Source organism: Somniosus microcephalus, chromosome 4 (genome assembly GCF_052327205.1).
Source record: "Somniosus microcephalus isolate GS21.2 chromosome 4, FLI_Smic_1.0, whole genome shotgun sequence".
Lineage (NCBI taxonomy): Eukaryota > Metazoa > Chordata > Chondrichthyes > Squaliformes > Somniosidae > Somniosus > Somniosus microcephalus.
In genome coordinates this window covers 289,097,425-289,116,789 of record NC_140990.1, presented here as the reverse complement: position 1 = coordinate 289,116,789, position 19,365 = coordinate 289,097,425, and the positions used below count along the sequence as shown (strand labels likewise).

Below are 19,365 nucleotides of genomic sequence, written 5' to 3'. Positions count from 1 at the left end.
CTCTCTTTTCCTGCAATGAGGGAGGCAAGTGGAGGTTGAGTGAGAATGAAGGAGTGAGTGTAGAGATTGCATCGCATAGATACTTAGAAGGAGACAAAGATGGAGTGAGGTTGCAAGACCAAGGGCCCTCCCTGTGTGTTGTCAGTTGTGTTCAAAGCATCAGAGTGATAGGGAGTGTGAGGGCTGCATGGTCGAATAGTTATGTGAATGTGAGCATAGAGAGAGAGGGAATGGGTAAGGGTGCATGGATGTCAGTGTCAAGTGGGATGTGGAGGAAGAGATTGCTAAAGCTGAGTGCTGGTGAGGAAATACAATGGGGATCAGATTGAGGGTGATGGGAAATTCATACTCACTTTTCCAGTGTGCTGAAGGTCATGAAATCTTTTCCTACACTGTATCCAGGTTCTGCGGGTGACTCGCAAGGGGTTGACCTCCTCAGCCACTTGCATCCACACTGCCTTGGTCTGAGTGGGAGGCCTCTTCCTCCCTGATGAAGGGAAGAGCACCTCCCCATTGGCCCTAGCCCCATCCACTAATGCCTGCAGTGCCACCTCGTCAAAGCGAGGAGCTTGTCATATTTGCTGCAGCTCCCTCACACTGCACAGTCAAGAAGCTTGGCAGTCTGCAGAAGAAGCAAGGCTTGCTGCGGACCTTAAATGCAGCAGCAATGCTGACGTCATCGGAGGGGACTTTCAGTCATGAAAAACCCATTTGCAAAGGCTTCCCACACGATGGAAATCAATTGGCCAATTGAGTTAAAATTGCATCAATCTCCCACATCCATTTAGATTCGTGTGGGAAACACGAAATTCGGATAACACGACACCATCCCGCACCTGAGTTAAAATCACCCCCTAAATGTTAGCAGGATGTTCACTCCTGAGGCTGCCACAGGGGAGCTCATCTAACCCTCATTCAACATTTGTATACACTGACTTTCCAACAGGGCCACCAGATAGAAATTAGGAGTAAAAACTCTGGCTCATTTTTTCCCTTACTTATCTTAGGAACACTGCCTCAGGCAAGATCAGCTAATTAACAAAACATTTCAAGGAACCTGGGCCCCTATTGGGTGGTACTAACCCCCTACTATCAAAGCATTCAGTGGAATACAAATACACGAACATACGAAAATGACTGGCAGGAAAAGACCGACAGTCATGATGGCTGGAACATCATGACTAGACACTTCCTAACCGCCCCCCCCCCCCCACTCCCCACTCCTGCAGCATGTACCTGCTGGTGAACTAACTGAGAAATTATAAACTCATCCATCATTTAATAGGTTTCAGTGTTAGGGAGCACTAAAACTTGAATTCCAGAGATCAGAAGCAAGTATCTTACCTGCAGTAATAACAGATGAGTAAGACTGTAAATTTGCAATGGTTATTGAGCTGGAGAGCTGTCTTCTGGAGAATGTCATAGCTTCTATTCCCAATTCAGCACCCTTTAAAATACTATTCACAATAAACCCTAAAGATACAGTTTGACGACTGAACCACTGTTTATCATCTAGATGGATGAGTTTGGAGAATTTATCAGCATAATGGATCTCCATTTACCTGATTGATCCATTTCTTGAATCCGTACTTGTGGATCCCAGCAGTTTTCTTGTACCACTCTGAAAACGTTGCCATCTTTCATCATTTTTGCTTCACCCTTTTTATAAACAGCACATTTTAATTTAGGAGTTAATAGTCTGTAGAGTACTATCGCTAATAGGATTTGGGTGATCAGGAATAGAGAAATCGCCTGGCTGGCTGTCCTGTGCCTACTCAAAATGAACTCAGTGTGGATTTCCATTGGAGCTTTATCTCCAGCTGAATTTACTAACTGCTGGCTAGCCATGGAGCAACATTAGTGGTAGTCATGGAGAAATCTGTAGACCAGACTCTTTAACACCTTCTTGATAGAGGCAGAAACATGGCAGCAGTCAGCAGTATCATACAGAACGGCAAGACAATTGAGAAATATAAGTAAAAAATTATACAGAACATTATGGCAATTAAATAAGAAAGCACAATCGAATTTGTTTTAACACTATTATAGACATTACAGAGTGAACCAAAGTCAAGCTACATTTCTTTATTTTGCCTTTTTCAAACCTTTAATTGACTTAAAATCAACTATCCTTTGCACTTTAGAATTTGAATAACCATACCTTGCAGTGATGGTGAAGTTGAACCCAACCTTCATATCCATATCTCTGGCAAAAAGGAAAAGTGTTGTTAATTGTACATGTACAGATAGAAATAACTTGCTTTAATATAGCACCTTTCACATCCTTAGAATGCTCCAAAGTACTTTGCAGCTAATTAATTACCCTTGAAGTGGAGTTTACTGTTGTTCACTGCAGTTTTGTAGGCAAACATGGCAAGCACAGCCGCTTTACAGCCTTCCTGCCTCAACATTGAGTTTCACAACTTTAGATCTTAACCACCGGCCCCATTTTCTCAAGGACAGCAGGAGCTGGTAATAGAGGATTGCTGCAGCAGAGCCAGTGGGAGTGGAGGAGGTGTGTGCTGGTGCTTGGGGTGGGGATCCCCCATCAGAATATGGCCAGCAGAGTGGTCAGCACCCCTGGGGTCTATCCACCTTTCTCCGCCACATTCCCGGGCCACGGGAGCATTTTCCTCCTTGTCAGATTCTTCATATTTCCCTCGCACTCTGCTATTTTATTGTAAGCATTTACACCTCCTCTGGACCATCTTTTGTTTCTTTACTTGTTCCATTATCCCCCACGCTATCGCACTCCTGCACATCGTCCCTGTAAAAATCAGGGCCATTAACTCTGTTTCTCTCACCACAGACGCTGCGTGACCTGCTGAGTGTTTTCAGCATTTTCTGTTTTTATTTGGGAGAACTCTCTTGTTCTTCTTACATTAGTGCCATGGGATTTTTTTTACTTCCTCCTAACAAGGATTTTGGTTTAACATCTCATCCAAAACACGGCATCTTTTACATTGCAGCATCCCTCAGTACTGCACTGAAGTGTTAGCCTAGATTAGTGCTGGAGTGAGAGGATGTCCTGGAGGGGTCAAGGACAGAATCTATTTGGTTAGAGTTAAGAAACAATATAGGTGCCATTACACTACTAGGTGTATTCTATAGGCCACCAACTAGTGGGAAAGATATAGAGGAGCAAATTTGCAGGGAAATTACAGAGGTGCAAGAACTATAGAGTAGTAATAATGGAGGACTTCAGTTATCTTAATATAGACTGGGATAATAATAGTATAAAGGGCAGAGATGGGGAAGAATTTCTAAAGTGTTTTCAGGAGAACTTTCTTGATCAGTATGTTTCCAGCCCAACAAAGAAGGAGGCATTACTGGATCTGGTTCTGGGGAATGAGGTGGGTCAAGTGGAGCAAGTGACAGTAGGGGAACATTTCGGGAAAAGTGATCATAGTATCATAAGGTTTAGATTAACTATGGAAAAGGACAGGGAGCAATCTAGAGTAAAAATACTTAATTGGAGGTAGGCAAATTTCAGTGGGTTGAGAATGGATCTGGCCCGGATAAGTTGGAATCAAAGATTGGCAGGCAAAACTGTAATCGAACAATGGGCTGCCTATAAAGAGGAGATGGTTTGGGTACAGTCAAGGTACATTCCCACGCAGGGGAAAAGTAGGGCAACTAAAGCCAGAACTCCCTGGATGACGAAACAGATAGAAAGGAAGAAGAAGCAGAAAAATAGCGTGTATGACAGATGTCAGGTTGGGAATACAAGTGAGAATCAGGCTAAATATAGAAAATTAAGAGGGGAACTGAAAAGGAAAATAAGAGGGGCAAAGAGATTATGAGAATAGATTGGCAGCTAACATAAAAGGGAATTCAAAAGTCTTCTATAGGCATATAAATAATAAACAGGTAGTAAGAGGAGGGGTGGGGCTGATTAGGGACCAAAAAGGAGACCTACGCATGGAGGCAGAGGGCATGGCTGAGGTATTAAACGAGTACTTTGCATCTGTCTGCACCAAGGAAGAAGATGCTGCCAAAGTCATAGTGAAAGAGGAGGTAGTGGAGATACTGGATGGGGTAAAAATTGATAAAGAGGAAGTACTAGAAAGGCTGGCTGCATTTAAAGTTGATAAGTCACCAGGACCGGATGGGATGCATCCTAGGATGCTGAGGGAGGTTAAGGAGGAAATCATGTAAGTACTCTCCATAATCTTCCAATCCTCCTTGGATATGGAGGTAGTGCCAGAGGACTAGAGAATTGTAAATGTTACACCCTTGTTCAAAAAAAGGCGTAAGGATAAACCCAGCAACTACAGGCCTCGATTTTCATTGAGCTGTGGAGGCGGGCTTGGAGGCATGCGGGGGGTTAAAATCGCAAAAACTGGTGGGCGGGAGCGGGACCCCCCCGGCCTGGTTCCCGACTCCGAGCAATTTTAACTCAGCCGTGTCTGATGGTCCCGACTCCGTCCCGTATCCAACAGGTGGGACTGGTCGTTAAGGCCCTTAACAACCACTAAATGGCCTCTATAATCCTATTTTGAAAGGCCCTTGCAAATTTAACCCTTTTCCCACGTGAAACACACCTGGTGGGAAACACGAATGTGAAACCTGGCAGGAGAACTATTGGATTGCTGACTATCAACTGCAGGTCAACCATTAAAGAGGAGATTTGATCAGCCATGATTTGCAGGTAGCAGGACTTAGTGGTCTCAGGTCTGGGGCAACTTTTAGAAGGCTTAACCACACCTGTGGAAGGTTGGAGCCTCATACCCATCTCCAGTGTGACCTCCTGGGAAACGCCTCTCGCCACCTTCACTCAGCGCTTCCTCAATGGAGGCATATACCAGAAGCATGGGAGCCATTTATTTCCTTCGCATCTGGGCATTAGAGGAGCTCGAGCACCAGCCGCAGCAGCAGCAGAACCAGGAACAACAGCAGCACCAGCAACAGCAGCAGCAGCAGGAGCGCCAGGCTGCTGTTCACCCACCTGAAGCTGCACAGGCCAGAAGGGGCCAGCGCCTGGAAGCCCGTCGGCGCAGGCGATACCCCCCAAACAGGGTCTGCAGGCGCAGGGTCAGCTACCTCAACATGTCTGAGCAGCAGTGCCAAAGGCGGCTCTGAATTTCGCGAGAGGTAGTGATTGACATCTGCGCAATGCTACAGCAAAACCTGCAGCCCAGAGGACCAGGTGGACAAGCATTACCAGTGGCCATCAAAGTCACCACCGCAATCAACTTTTTTGCCTCAGGCTCATTCCAGGGATCAGCAGCAGACATCAGCGGTATCTCCCAGGAGGCCGCACACACTTGCATCACGCAGGTAACCGATGCCCTCTTTGCCCTCGCGCACAATCACATCCTTTTCTCCAAGGATCGAGCAAGTGTCACGGCGCGAGCGGTTGGATTAGCTAATCTGGCAGGCTTTCCAAGGGTTCAGGGCGTCATTGACTGCACACATGTGGCCCTTAAGGCACCCCATTACAATCCAGGTATTTTTGTCAACCGCAAGGGCTTCCACTCCCTCAACGTTCAGCTGGTGTGTGACCACAAGGAGGAAATTTTGCATGTTTGTGCCATGTACCCTGGCAGTTGCCATGACTCCTTCATACTGCGCCAGTCTAGTGTGCCTCCGCTATTCAGTCTGCCAGGCCAACTTAACGGATGGTTACTTGGAGACAAGGGCTATCCCCTGAGGACGTGGCTAATGACACCGTTGAGGAGGCCAGCCAACGGAGCTGAGGAGCACTACAACTCCAGCCACATTTCCACCAGACCCATTATCGAGCAAACCATCGGTTTGCTGAAGATGCACTTCAGATGCCTGGATAGATCAGGTGGAGCCCTACAGTACTCAGCAGCCAGGGTCTCCAGAATCATCATGGTTTGCTGTGCACTTCACAACATGGCACAGCGTCGTGGCTTGCAGATTCCTGAGGACCAAGTGGCTCCTCACATATCCTCCTCAGATGAGGAGGAGCAGGAGGAGGAGTGTGAAAATGAACATCCTGCAGAGGCCCATCAACCAGCGGCAGCATTACGCGAGAACATTGCTGCCTGGGATGCAAGGAACGCATTCATCCTGGCCAGATTTGCTTAGCTTAGTCAATCAAACACTTTTGCCTCGCTGCTTCTTACCAGAGCTTTGACAATGGCCAAGAACCAGAGGATTCCTAGCACTCTGACCAGCATACTGACAGTTGCAAGTATTCCTAAAGCCTCAACGTGGAAGTCCCAATAGCGAAATGACAGACGCCACAACTGCAACATTTGCCATCAGAATTTTTATGTTCAATAACGACATGATGGCATTTTTACAATAAACACAAAATTGCACCCAAGTGACTACCCTTGTGACTATTTGTGCAGAATTTTCCTGTTACGCGTGCTCCTATGTAGTGCCTCCCCTGTGGCTTCAACAGATGTGGAGGCCCCTTGCTCACTTTCCTGCTGCTCCTGTTTCGACACCTTTGGCGGGCGTCCTCTGGGGTTGCGAGCCTGTGAGGGCTCGTCAACACTCTGCTGCTCCTGCAGCTGTGCAGGGATTGAGACGTCTATCTCACTTGGATGTGGACTCCGGTGGGGCTTTAACCAGGGGCTCTGCAGTGGCATGGAAGTGTGAACGCTTGGAGAGGAGCCCCCACTTCCTTGAGGTCTGCCACCAACATCCCTCTCATGGGTCAGGTCCCCCTCAGCGCCTGCTGTATTGATTTCTTTGTGGGTTCAATAACGACTCATTTATGAAAGAGATGTCTTTTTAATCTAAAGTATATTCAACTCTTTTTAACAGCCTTTACAAAACACACCATGCTGTGATGCATCTAGAATGAAACTGAAAGTAAAACTGTCAGCCTGCTTGTCTGTGTCACATGACCTCTGCTGCTCAGGCACAAGCAATCAAAAACACAGACAAATATGCTGTAAGGCATAAGTAATCAAACACAGACAAATATCATCACTATTTGCTGATATCATTACATCTCCCTTTCTTAAAACAAAAGTATTTTACTTTTAACTAACAACATTTAATGAACTTACATTATCATTATCATGATCAAGGTTTTTTACCCTTGCTTTGTGTGTTCACATGAAATATGTCAATACACTAGAACTTGAAGAAAGAATAAGATAACATTACTTCCTTCTATAACAATAGTCCTTAAATTTGCTCAATGAGTCTCTCAGGAGGCTTCACGTGTCTTGAGGATTTTCTGATTGATTGTCCTTGAATCTGAGTTGTTGCCTCAGATGATTGGTTCTCAGCTGTGTGATCAGGTTGTTCTTTGAACTTCCTCACTTTCTCCCCCTCTTTTGTTTTCAGGAGGTTCTCCGGGATGGGTAGGATTGACCTTAGCCGACGTCCCATCAGGAGTTGGGCTGGTGACATACCACACTCGAGCGGCGTTGTGCGGTATACAAGCATGCTCTGGTCGAAGTCAGTTCCACTGTCTTTTGCCTTGTACTTCAGTCTTTTCACTGTGTTTGCGGGCTCTCCTGGGTCAACAGCTCTGGACAACGTGTCTGCTGTATACATCAGCTTACCTGGTGTGTACGCAACATTCAGTTCATCATAGACTGTCTCTCTTTCACTTTCCACAACGAGGACTCTCTTTACCAGGTTCAGTCTCTCACAGGCTTTTAAACCTAGTATGGCTTGCACATCCTTTGGCACCACGATTAATGCTAGCGTGTGCTCTCTGTCCTTGTGTGTTACTTTGACAATGCATTTTCCTTTCACTGGTATATCAGTACCTGAGTATCCGGTCACTTTCACTTGTATTCCATGTAACTTTGGTCTGGGTCTAATTCTCTTAAAATCGGTCTCTGATATCACATTAACTTGTGCTCCAGTATCCAATTTAAATGGAATGTGTGTGTCATTCACTTTTAGTGTCAACATCCAGTCTCTTTCTTCTTTTTTGTTTTCAGACACAACATCTACATTGAATTCCTCTATCTCGCTTTCATCTACTGTATGGACCTTGCTTTGTTGCGCTTGGTTCTTACAGCAACGGGCATAATGGTTGTTTTTGTTGCATCTATTGCATGTTTTACCATATGCTGGACACTTTCTTGGTGGATGCTGTGTACCGCATCGATTACATGACTTCCGATTGTCCCTTTCATTTTCGTTTGCTGGCCACGTCTCTTTTTTCACATTGGCGCCCTCTTTGTTAAACGGTTTGTATCCGTTCTTTCTCACTGCATCCATGTTGCAGCTACTGTCACTGAACAGCTCCTTTGCCTGCAACTTCACAGTCTCTGTAGCCCTACACAGTGCTATGGCTTTTCCCAGGTCTAGATCTTGCTCTCTTAGCAGTCTTTCCCTTAGACCATTATCTGGAATACCACACACCAGTCTGTCTTTTATCAGCGAGTCTGTGAGTCCCCCAAATTCACACGATTTGCTTCGGTTTCTCAGTTCAGTCACATACTGATCAATAGTCTCGCCGATTTTCTGTACACATGTGAAAAATTTGTGCCTCTCAAAGGTTACGTTGCGTTTAGGTATGCAATAGGCCTCAAACTGTTCCATTATTTTATCTAGCTTCATTTTGTCTCCATCAACGGCAAATATGAAATTATTATACACCTCCAGCGCTGCATCACCCACTACATGTAAGAACATGGACGATTGCTGTTTATCGCTTTTCTCGTCAGCTCCAATTGCTGATAAATACAACCCTACACGTTGTTTGAATCTCCTCCAATTTTCAGCCACATTACCTGTCAATTGAAGCGTCGCCGGTGGGTGTAAACCTTCCATTTTTCACTTCGTTAGCTATTCTCTAATGGTAAGCAACGATGTTCTCTTCTGGCTTGCTAATATGTGGAGAGCTGATTTCGCTTACTTGCCACAACTCCTTTCACTGTCCCATCGAGTTGGTAACTTCAGATTTTTTCTCTTTCAGCCACTTCTGACATCATGTATTGATTTCTTTGTGGGTTCAATAACGACTCATTTATGAAAGAGATGTCTTTTTAATCTAAAGTATATTCAACTCTTTTTAACAGCCTTTACAGAACACACCATGCTGTGATGCATCTAGAATGAAACTGAAAGTAAAACTGTCAGCCTGCTTGTCTGTGTCACATGACCTCTGCTGCTCAGGCACAAGCAATCAAAAACACAGACAAATATGCTGTAAGGCATAAGTAATCAAACACAGACAAATATCATCACTATTTGCTGATATTATTACACCTGCAAGTGGCTGGAGAGTACCTTGCTGCACATCAGGGGGGCCATGGAGACCCATATCTGCAATGGCAGTCCTGCTCAGAAGGACTTCCATGAAGGTCTGGTTTCTCTGTTCAATAGATGCCCATCGCTCCTCAAGAGATGTCATTCTATTCTGAACAATGACCATGTTTTCCATACCCTGGCGACTAAGCTCCCCCATGGCCATAGCCATCCTCTCCTCTACCATAGCCATCCTCTCCTCTACGGTAGCCAGCCTTACCACGGAGGTAGCAATCCTATCCACGGAGGCAGCCATCCTTTCCGTGGTGATGCGTTCATGCGCCAATGACTCCACAAAGGCTCTGCTCATGTTCGCTATGGACTACTCCATTCGCTCCACACTCACAGCAACCCTAGAGACAAAACCTGCCAGAGACTCCTGCATCTGTGCCTGGAATTCCATCACCTCTGATCGTATGGATGGACTCAGAGGCAGAGGGTCGACTTGCTGCTGTCCCGAAAGTCCCACCGAGGTGTGAGTGTCTGCGCTGGTGCTGGGTGAGCTGAATTCTGCTGACGCTGCACCCTCAGAGGTTGCAGCTTCCTCTGAGGAGTCTAGCTGCTCAGCCTCTTCTTCCTGGCTAGGGGGGGACGGATGCTTGTGATGGTCCTGTGGGGGAGTAAAGGAAAGAGTCAGAGATGTGATGCAAAGGCTGCATGCACATAGCTATTTGCAGATGCTCATAAGTCCATCTGTTACTGCTTCACAATCATTATCAGCGACTCATGCAATGTCAAAGAGGGATGGGAAATTTTTCTGTCACCAGCTTACTGTGTTACACCCGTCTGTCTGTCCCCCACGCGCGAATCATCCTCTATTCCCATAATTTCCAGGATGGCCTCCTCCCAGGGGGTCAGGTGGGCTATTGAGGCTGTCCCTCCTCCTGCCCTGGCTCGTTCTCTTTTGTTGTGAGTTCTCTTTTCCTGCAATGAGGGAGACAAGTGGAGGTTGAGTGAGAATGAAGGAGTGAGTGTAGAGATTGCATAGCACAGATACTTAGAAGGAGACAAAGATGGAGTGAGGTTGCAAGACCAAGGGCCCTCCCTGTGTGTTGTCAGTTGTGTTCAAAGCATCAGAGTGATAGGGAGTGTGAGGGCTGCATGGTCAAATAGTTATGTGAATGTGAGCATAGAGAGAGAGGGAATGGGTAAGGATGCATGGATGTCAGTGTCAAGTGGGATGTGGAGGAAGAGATTGCTAAAGCTGAGTGCTGGTGAGGAAAGGCAATGGGGATCAGATTGAGGGTGATGGGAAATTCATACTCACTTTTCCAGTGTGCTGAAGGTCATGAAATCTTTTCCTACACTGTATCCAGGTTCTGCAGGTGACTCGCAAGGGGTTGACCTCCTCAGCCACTTGCATCCACACTGCCTTGGTCTGAGTGGGAGGCCTCTTCCTCCCCGATGAAGGGAAGAGCACCTCCCTGTTGGCCCTAGCCCCATCCACTAATGCCTGCAGTGCCACTTCGTCAAAGCGAGGAGCTGATCTGGCCCTCCCGCTTGTCATATTTGCTGCAGCTCCCTTACACTTCACAGTCAAGAAGCTTGGCAGTCTGCAGAAGAAGCAAGGCTTGCTGTGGACCTTAAATGCAGCAGCAATGATGACGTCATCAGAGGGGACTTTCAGTCATGAAAAACCCATTTGCAAAGGCTTCCCACATGTTGGAAATCAATTGGCCACTTAATTTAAAATTGCATCAATCTCCCACATCCATTTAGATTCGTGTGGGAAACACGAAATTCGGATAACACGACACCATCCTGCACCGGAGTTAAAATCCCCCGCATAGAGTCATAGGGCTGGATTTTCATTGAGGAGTCGGGTAGGAGGCGGGACTACAACTTTCAGGGTTGTAGTCCCGCCCCCATCGAGTTCTAGCCAACCCACACGATTTAGACTTGATTGACCTTCTTGAGCCTATCCAGCGGGCTCAGCAGGCCAATTAGGGGCCACCCGGCAACAGGTGACATCACAGATTGATATTTCCTCTGTCAAGACCTTTTGACAGATGAAATATCAGCGTTTCAAAGCTGTTTGAAGCTGTCAAACACTGACAATCTGTATTCTAAGTTAATTCCTTCCTCTCAGGATGATTTCGAAATCTCCCCGGAACAGAAAGCTGAATGCTACAATTTTTGACAGCTCGCAGCCATTCTGCTTTCTGTGCCGGTGAGATGAGGGACTCCCGAGACCTGAAGGAAGGAAGGCTGTAAAGGTAAGTAAAGGTATGTGAAACTTATTTAAACACTTTACACACACCAAACACACTTACCTCTGCACTCATGCACCCATCACTCACCCGAACACCGGACATCTCGACCCCTCCAAGTCTTTCATCCCGACGGTCCGCCTCCTCTAACTTGGCGTGGTTTGGAGCCGTCGGGAATCCCACACTTCAACATTAAAAATAGGGATTAGGCTAAAAACTGCCTGTTAACTACCTGTTAACAGGCAGTTCATTGGCACTAATCCCCTTCCTGCCTCGGGGAGGTGGGTCCCAGTGCGGGGCAGGTACCCGCCTCCTTTGAAACTGGCATGGAGGCGGGTTGGGGGTGGGATGGGTTCGGGACCCCCGATTTCGGGATTTTAACCCCCCCACATGCCTCCAATCCCGCCTCCACGGCCCAATGGAAATCCTGCCCATAGAGTTATACAGCAAAGAAAGAGACCCTTCAGCCCATCGTGTCCGCACCGGCCATCAAGCCCTATCTATTTTAATCCCATTTTCCAGTACTTGGTCTGTAGCCTTGTATGCTATGGCGTTTCAAGTGCTCATCTAAATGCTTCTTGAATGTTGTGAGGGCTCCTGCCTCTACCACCCTTTCAGGCAGTGAGTTCCAGATTCGAACCACCCTCTGGGTGAAAAAGTTTTTCCTCAAATCTGCTCTAAACCTCCTGCCCCTTACCTTGAAACTATGCCCCCTGGTTATTGACCCCTCTACTAAGGGGAAAAGTTCCTTTTTATCTACCCAATCTATGCCCCTCATAACTTTGTACACCTCAATCAGGTCCCCCCTCAGCCTTCTCTGCTCTAAGGAAAACAACCCCAGCCTGTCCAGTCTGTCTTCATAGCTGAAGCGCTCCAGCCCAGGTAACATCCCGGTGAATCTCCTCTGCACCCTCTCCAATGCAATTACATCCTTCCTACAGTGTGGCGAACTGCACACAGTATTCCAGCTGTGGCCTAACTAGCGTTTTGTACAGCTCTTATATTCTATGCCTCGGCTAATGAATGCAAGTATCCCATATGCCGTTTTAACCACCTTATCTACCTGTCCTGCTGCCTTCAGGGATCTATGTACATGCACACCAAGGTCCCTCTGATCCTCTGTCCTTCCTAGGGTCCTACCATTCATTGTGTATTCCCTTGCCTTGTTAGTCCTCCCAAAATGCATCACCTCGCACTTTTCAGGGTTAAATTCCATTTGCCACTGTTCTGCCCATCTGACCAACCTGTCTATATCGTCCTGTAGCCTGAGGCTTCCCTCCTCGCTATTTACCACTCCACCAATTTCCGTGTCATCTGCGAACTTACTGATCATACCTCCCACATTCATATCTAAATCATTAATGTACACTACAAACAGCAAAGGACCCAGCACTGATCCCTGCGGTACACCACTGTACACAGGCTTCCAGTCACAAAAACAACCTTCGACCATCACCCTCTGCCTCCTGCCACTAAGCCAATTTTGGATCCAATGTGCCAAATTGCCTTGGATCCCATGGGCTCTTACCTTCTTGGCCAGTCTCCCATGCGGGATGATGTCAAAAGCCTTACTGAAGTCCATGTAGACTACATCAACTGCACTACCCTCATCCACACACCTAGTCACCCCCTCGAAAAATTCAATCAAATTGGTCAGACATGATCTCCCCCTGACAAAGCCATGCTGACTATCCTTGATTAATCCTTGTCTCTCCAAGTGGAGACTAATTCTGTCTCTCAGAATTTTTTCCAATAATTTCCCTACCACTGATGTTAGGCTCACGGGCCTGTAATTCCCTGGTTTATCCCTACTACCCATCTTGAATAATGGTACTATGTTAGCTGTCCTCCAGTCCTCTGGCACCTCCACTGTGGCCAGAGAGGTTCTGAAAATTTGTGTCAGAGCCCCTGCAATCTCCTCCCTTGCCTCACACAGCAGCCTGGGATACATCTCGTCTGGGCCTGGGGATTTATCCACTTTTAAGCCCGCTAAAACCACTAGTACCTCCTCCCTCTCAATACTAATTTGTTCAAGTATATCACAATTCCCCTGCCTGATTTCTATGCCTACATCGTCCTTCTCCATAGTGAACACAGATGCAAAATATTCATTTAAAACCTCACCCACATCTTCCGGCTCTACACACAGATTGCCACTTTGGTCCCTAATGGGCCCTAATCTTTCCCTGGTTATCCTCTTGCCCTTAATATACTTATAAAACACCTTGGGATTTTCCTTTATTTTGCCTGCCAGTGATTTTTCATGCCCCCTCTTCGCTCTCCTAATTTCCGTTTTAAGTACCCCCAGCACTTTCTATACTCCCCTGGGGCTTGCACTGTTTTTAGTCCTTTGTATCTGCCAAAAGCCTCCCTTTTTTTCCTAATCCATTCTTGTATATCCCTTGACATCCAGGGTTCCCTGGGCTTGTTGGTCCCACCCTTGACCAGTCAGTTTAACCTTGGTAGTGGGGAAGCGTTTAGAAACTATAATCAGGGACAAAGTTAACAGTCACTTGGACAAGTGTGGATTAATTAAGGAAAGCCAGCATGGATTTGTTAAAGGCAAATTGTGTTTAACTAACTTGATCGAGTTTTTTGATCAGGTAACAGAGAGGGTTGATGAGGGCAATGCGGTTGACGTGGTGTATATGGACTTCCAAAAGGCATTTGATAAAATGCCACATAATAGACTTGCCAGTATGGAATAAAAGGGACAATGGCAGCATGGATATGAAATTGGCTAAGTGACAGGAAACAGAGAGTAGTGGTGAATGGTTGTTTTTCGGACCGGAGGAAGGTATACAGTGGTGTTCCCCAGGGGTCAGTACTAGGATCACTGCTTTTCTTGATATATATTAATGACTTGGACTTGGGTGTACAGGGCACATTTTCAAAATTTGCAGATGACACAAAACTTGGAAGTATAGTGAACAGTGAGGAGGATAGTGATAGACTTCAAGAGGACATAGACAGGCTGGTAGAATGGGCGGACACGTAGCAGATGAATTTTAACGCAGAAAAGTGTGAAGAGATACATTTTGCTAGGAAGAATGAGGAGAAGCAATATAAACTAAAGGGTACAATTCTAAAGGGGGTGCATGAACAGAGAGACCTGGGGGCATATGTGCACAAATCGTTGAAAGTGGCGGGGCAGGTTGAGAAAGCGGTTAAAAAAGCATATGGGATACTGGGCTTCATAAATAGAGTACAAAAGCAAGGAAGTTATGATGAACCTTTATAAAACACTGGTTCGGCCTCAACTGGAGTATTGTGTCCAATTCTGGGCGCCGCACTTTAGGAAGAATGTGAAGGCCTTAGGGTGCAGAAAATATTTACGAGAATGATTCCAGGAATGAGGGAGTTCAGTTATGTGGATAAGCTGGGGTTGTTCTCCTTAGAGCAGAGAAGGTTGAGAGGAGGTTTGATAGAGGTATTGAAAATCATGAGGGGTTTAGACAGAGTAGATAGAGAGAAACTATTCCCATTGGCAGAAGGGTCAAGAACCAGAGGACACAGATTCAAGGTGATTGGCAGAAGAACCAAAGGCAACATGAGGAAAAACATTTTTACGCAGCGAGTGGTTAGGATCTGGAATGCACTGCCTGAAAGTGTGGTGGAGGCAGACTCAACCGTGACTTTCAAAAGGGAATTTGATAAGTACCTGAAAGAAAAAAATTTGCAGGGCTACGGGGAAAGGACGGGGGAGTGGGATTAGCTGAAGTGCTCTTGCAGGGAGCCGGCATGGGCTCGACGGGCTGAATGGCCTCCTTCTGTGCTGTAACCATTCTATGATTCTATGATTCTAGATTTTGTGTTCAAGTTAATGCACAGGTATTAATAGAATGCGGCAACATTGATAGAAAGTTGGTTAAAGGATAAAAAACACAGATTCATTATTGATGGATGTTTTTCAGGCTGAAGAAATGAAAACAATGGTATTTCCCAGGGATCAAGGTTTGCACCACTGGTCATTATATATATCTAATATAAATCTCTCTCTCATTCTATTTGGCATCCTACCTACTGGCTGGCTACATGCAAAAGCCGGATGATTTTCCACGGCATCACACCGTTGAGTTTGGTGCCCACAGCTCGCCGGAAAATTTAAATGAGGTCTGAACCTAAAGCTGGTTCGGGCCTCCTTACTGTGGCCTTGGGTGGGTGTTGTGGCCACACCGCCAATATCTCTTCTGAATGGGCCTGACTTTCCCTCACGGAGTTAATATGCATTTCAGAGGTGAAGGACTGAATTCCTGAAAAACTGAACACCCCCTGTTCAGGAATTCCGCAATCATTGATGGGATATTGGTTTTGTGCAGACTTGCTGAGCCACCTTCTCTCATTTTAAATGTATTCGTATTTTTGTCAGCAGGTGGTGAAATTAATCCTTGTTCCCAATGGTTAATCTACTTATATGACATTAAGGGAGGCTAACAGAGTATTTACGTATGATATCAAAAAGTGATATTTCCATTGTGGAATGTTTAATGTCAAAAGACATTCCATGACAATTCTAGCTCTAGCTAAAGAATGTTCGATGTCGTTTAATAAATATTATGGATTTTTTTTGTTTTTATGGCTACTTACATATGTAAAAAAAAACATTTTTTGTATTGGGTCTTGTGGGCTGTCAAATTAACATTCAAATACCATGACAATATAAATCTTATGCTTTGAAGCATATTAATAGCAAGCATTATTGATAATGTGAACATTAGAAATGCCAGTAAGTAAACAAGCAAGTTAGAATTCTGTGTGTTCTATTTTTTTTTAAATAGCTTTTTCTCATGCAAAATTTTAGTACCTGTTTTGTTTCGATTTTTATCTCCATAGAATTGGAAGCTTAATGACATATTTTTGACATAATTGTTGAGGGAAAGTGTGAAAGTGTACAGATAAGCCCTGAATAAATATATTTCTTATCTATACACAGAGATTACCAACAGCTAAGAGATATAAACTAGACTGCGAAACAACAAATGGTCTACATTGGCTTCTTTTGGATAAAATTAAGTGCTCCCTGTGCACTCAATGGCTCCAATATTTAAGGGTTGGCATGAGGGAACGAGGGAGCATGGTAGCCGAGGGGTAGGGGATCCCGGAAATCCCAGGAATGTGGCGGTTCTGCTGAATTTAACAGCAGGACCTCATTATCATTTTTTTTCTGCTTCCTGCCCAGAAGCCGACCAGATTGACAGACTGGCTGGCTGCCGGGCGGGAAAGAAAGCGGTAGAAAGCCGCAGTCGTGGACGATTGGTGACAATCCCCGGCAATTAGAAAAGCTTGGGGCATGGTGAGGGTGCTCGGAGCACGGCGGTGAGGAGGGAGGGAGGGAGGGAAAGTTCGGGGCATGGTGGAGTGGGGTGGGGGTGGTGGTGGGTGGCTCGTAGCATGGCAATCGGGAGGGAGGGAGCCAAAGGTCACGGGTTTGGAGAGGGGCAGTCGGCCGATCCTGGTAGCGAAGAGAGGCCGTGATCAGCGGAAGGTTTGCTTGAGGGACCGGGGGGAACACTCCTGCTCTTCCTGCCTCACAACCAGTGCTATAAAAAGCACTTACCTGCTTGATCTGGTTGGCCTGCCTCCATTTAGCTGCCGGGTTTCCCGAGTCCTGGAAAACCCAGGCGGCCAGCGTTAAATTTAATACAGGTTCCCAACTGCACTGTGGGAGCCTGATTTAAATATTCTAATTAATTGCCCTGCCTCTCGAGAGCGGGACACAGACACCCCACACAACCCATTGCCGTAAAAATGGCGTTAGGCATGTATGTGACGGGTTGGGGTCACGTTTCACGATTTAACATTTTTAACCCCCGACTCTTGCCGCCTATTGTTGGGGGGTTGTGGAGGGGAGGGTTAATATCGACCTCAATATGTTTGTGAAGATCAGGAATGGAAAATCGGCTGCAGTGTACTCAAAGATGCATTTTGAATTGTGAATATAGGTGTTAACATCATTGTGCATGTGCATTGTTCAAGTGTTCTTGATTGCATATTCAATAATTGGCGGTTCTCTTTGGAGTGCAGTGAATCTTGACTGTTTGATATCATTCCCTGCTTTCAGCACAATGCCAATGCATACTTCTAGAATTTTGGCCTTGTCTCAATTTCAGCCAATATCTTCTGCATTATCCTGTTCCACTGTCACGTGGATTCAACATTATGATAAACTCTTATTACCTGCACAATACTATTTTTTCTCTCTCTCACTCTCACACACGAATACTACTACATCAAGGTTGGTTAAGTTTCAGTGCACACTGCCATTATATTGCCTCGCTAATATCTGATTTGAGCAAATCATTACCAGATTGAGAATCTTTATTTAACCCAAGAGTGGTTCTATCCATCTGTTACCTATACTTTGTCACTACCAGTGATACTAACAGTTAAACTCAGGTTCGCCCAAAGTCTATTCCGTGTTTATCTACACATTTTAGGTGCCTCTAGGTTTCATATAGAGGCCTCTCAGTGCTTTACTTTCTTTATGTATTTATGTCTCTTTACTTTCAGGATTTTGTTTACCCTGTTGTTCAACATGATCTTTACTGTTCAATATTTCTCAAAAATAGAAACCAATACGAGAGTGTTACCTGCTTCAGATTGGGCCATTCCTTGGGCAGGATGTGGCTGTGTAAGTCTATCTTCATTCTTGTACAGCCAAGCAGTTCAATGGTAAAATCAGACACTGTGTGACTGTTGCTCTCTGGATGCAGACCAATGGCTCGCTCTATTTAATCCCACCTTCCTTTGAGAGGTATACTGGCGCAGTAGCCAATCACAGCTCAAGTAAACTTTCACTAACTGGAAACCAATCGTTAAAGTGCAAAGTACAATATAGAAGCAGAGAGAACATACGCACTTGTAACTGAAAGCACAAGCAAGGAAAGTATTTTAATTATGATAGTTTTCTACTGGTAAAAAAAAAGCAAACTTGTGCCCTAAATACTTAAAGTGGCATATTCAACTCATGTTCACACTTCAAAATTCAAGAAACAAATGTTACATTTATTAAGTGTTTAATTAAAATTAAGAATACAGAGAGAGATATGAACAGCTCTAGATAATTTCCTAAAATATGGATTGGAATATAAGAATATAGATACTTTATGCAGGAAAACAGAGAGGGGAGCTGCAGGCACACGTCGCCACATGGGACTACAATACAGTGGCAATAACAGAGACCTGGCTCAAAGAAGGGGAGAATTGGGAACTTTATATTCCTGGTTACAAGATAATCACAAAAGATAGGGAAGGAATAAAAGGAGCTGGAGGGGTTGGGGGAGGGGGTGGCAGTATTGATCAAATAAACTATTCTAGCACTGGAAAGGGATGATGTAGTTGAGGGGTCAAACAGAACCTATTTGGTTAGAATTAAGGAAGAATGGAGGCGCTGTTGCGGTACTGGGTGTATATACTGTAGGCCACCAAATAGTGGGAAGGAGATAGAGGAGCAAATTTTCAGGCAAATTACAGAGAGATGCAAGAACTATAGAATAAGTGATAATAGGGTCTTCAATTAACCTAATATAGACTGGGATAGTGACAATGTAAAAGGCAAAAAGTGGGAGGAATTCCTGAGAAATGTACAAGAGAACTTTCTTAATCAGTGTGTTTCCAGCCTAATGAGAAAGGAAGCAGTGCTGGATCTAGTTCTGGGGAATGAAGCGGGGTAAGTAGAGCATGTTTCAATGGGCGAGTATTTGGGGAACAGTTTAGAATAGTTATGGAAAAGGACAAGGAACAGTCAACCATAAAAATACCAAACTAAAGGAGGACTAATTTCAGTGAGTAGAAAAGGGATCTGGCCCAGCTGGACTAGAATCAAAAATTGGTAGGCAAAACAATAATTGAACAATGGAAGGTCAATAAAGAGGAGATGGTTCGAGCACAGAATAGACACTTTCCCATAAGGGGGAAAGGAAGGGCTTCCAAAGCTAGAGCTTCCTGGATGACT

General features: G+C 45.3%; 1 protein-coding gene across 1 annotated transcript in view; it reads right to left on the bottom strand.

The window, feature by feature from the left end:
• Nucleotides 1–18,101, bottom strand: part of acmsd (aminocarboxymuconate semialdehyde decarboxylase) — a 79,271-nt gene extending 61,170 nt beyond the window's left edge. The window contains exons 1-3 of the mRNA XM_085986604.1: nucleotides 18,002–18,101; nucleotides 2,162–2,206; nucleotides 1,563–1,659 (exon numbers count right to left, since the gene is read on the bottom strand). Coding sequence (XP_085842730.1) covers nucleotides 1,563–1,659; nucleotides 2,162–2,206; nucleotides 18,002–18,058 — 199 coding nt within the window. The 5' untranslated portion in view covers nucleotides 18,059–18,101. The remainder of the gene's footprint in view (nucleotides 1–1,562; nucleotides 1,660–2,161; nucleotides 2,207–18,001) is intronic.
• Between the last annotated feature and the right edge of the window lie 1,264 nt (nucleotides 18,102–19,365).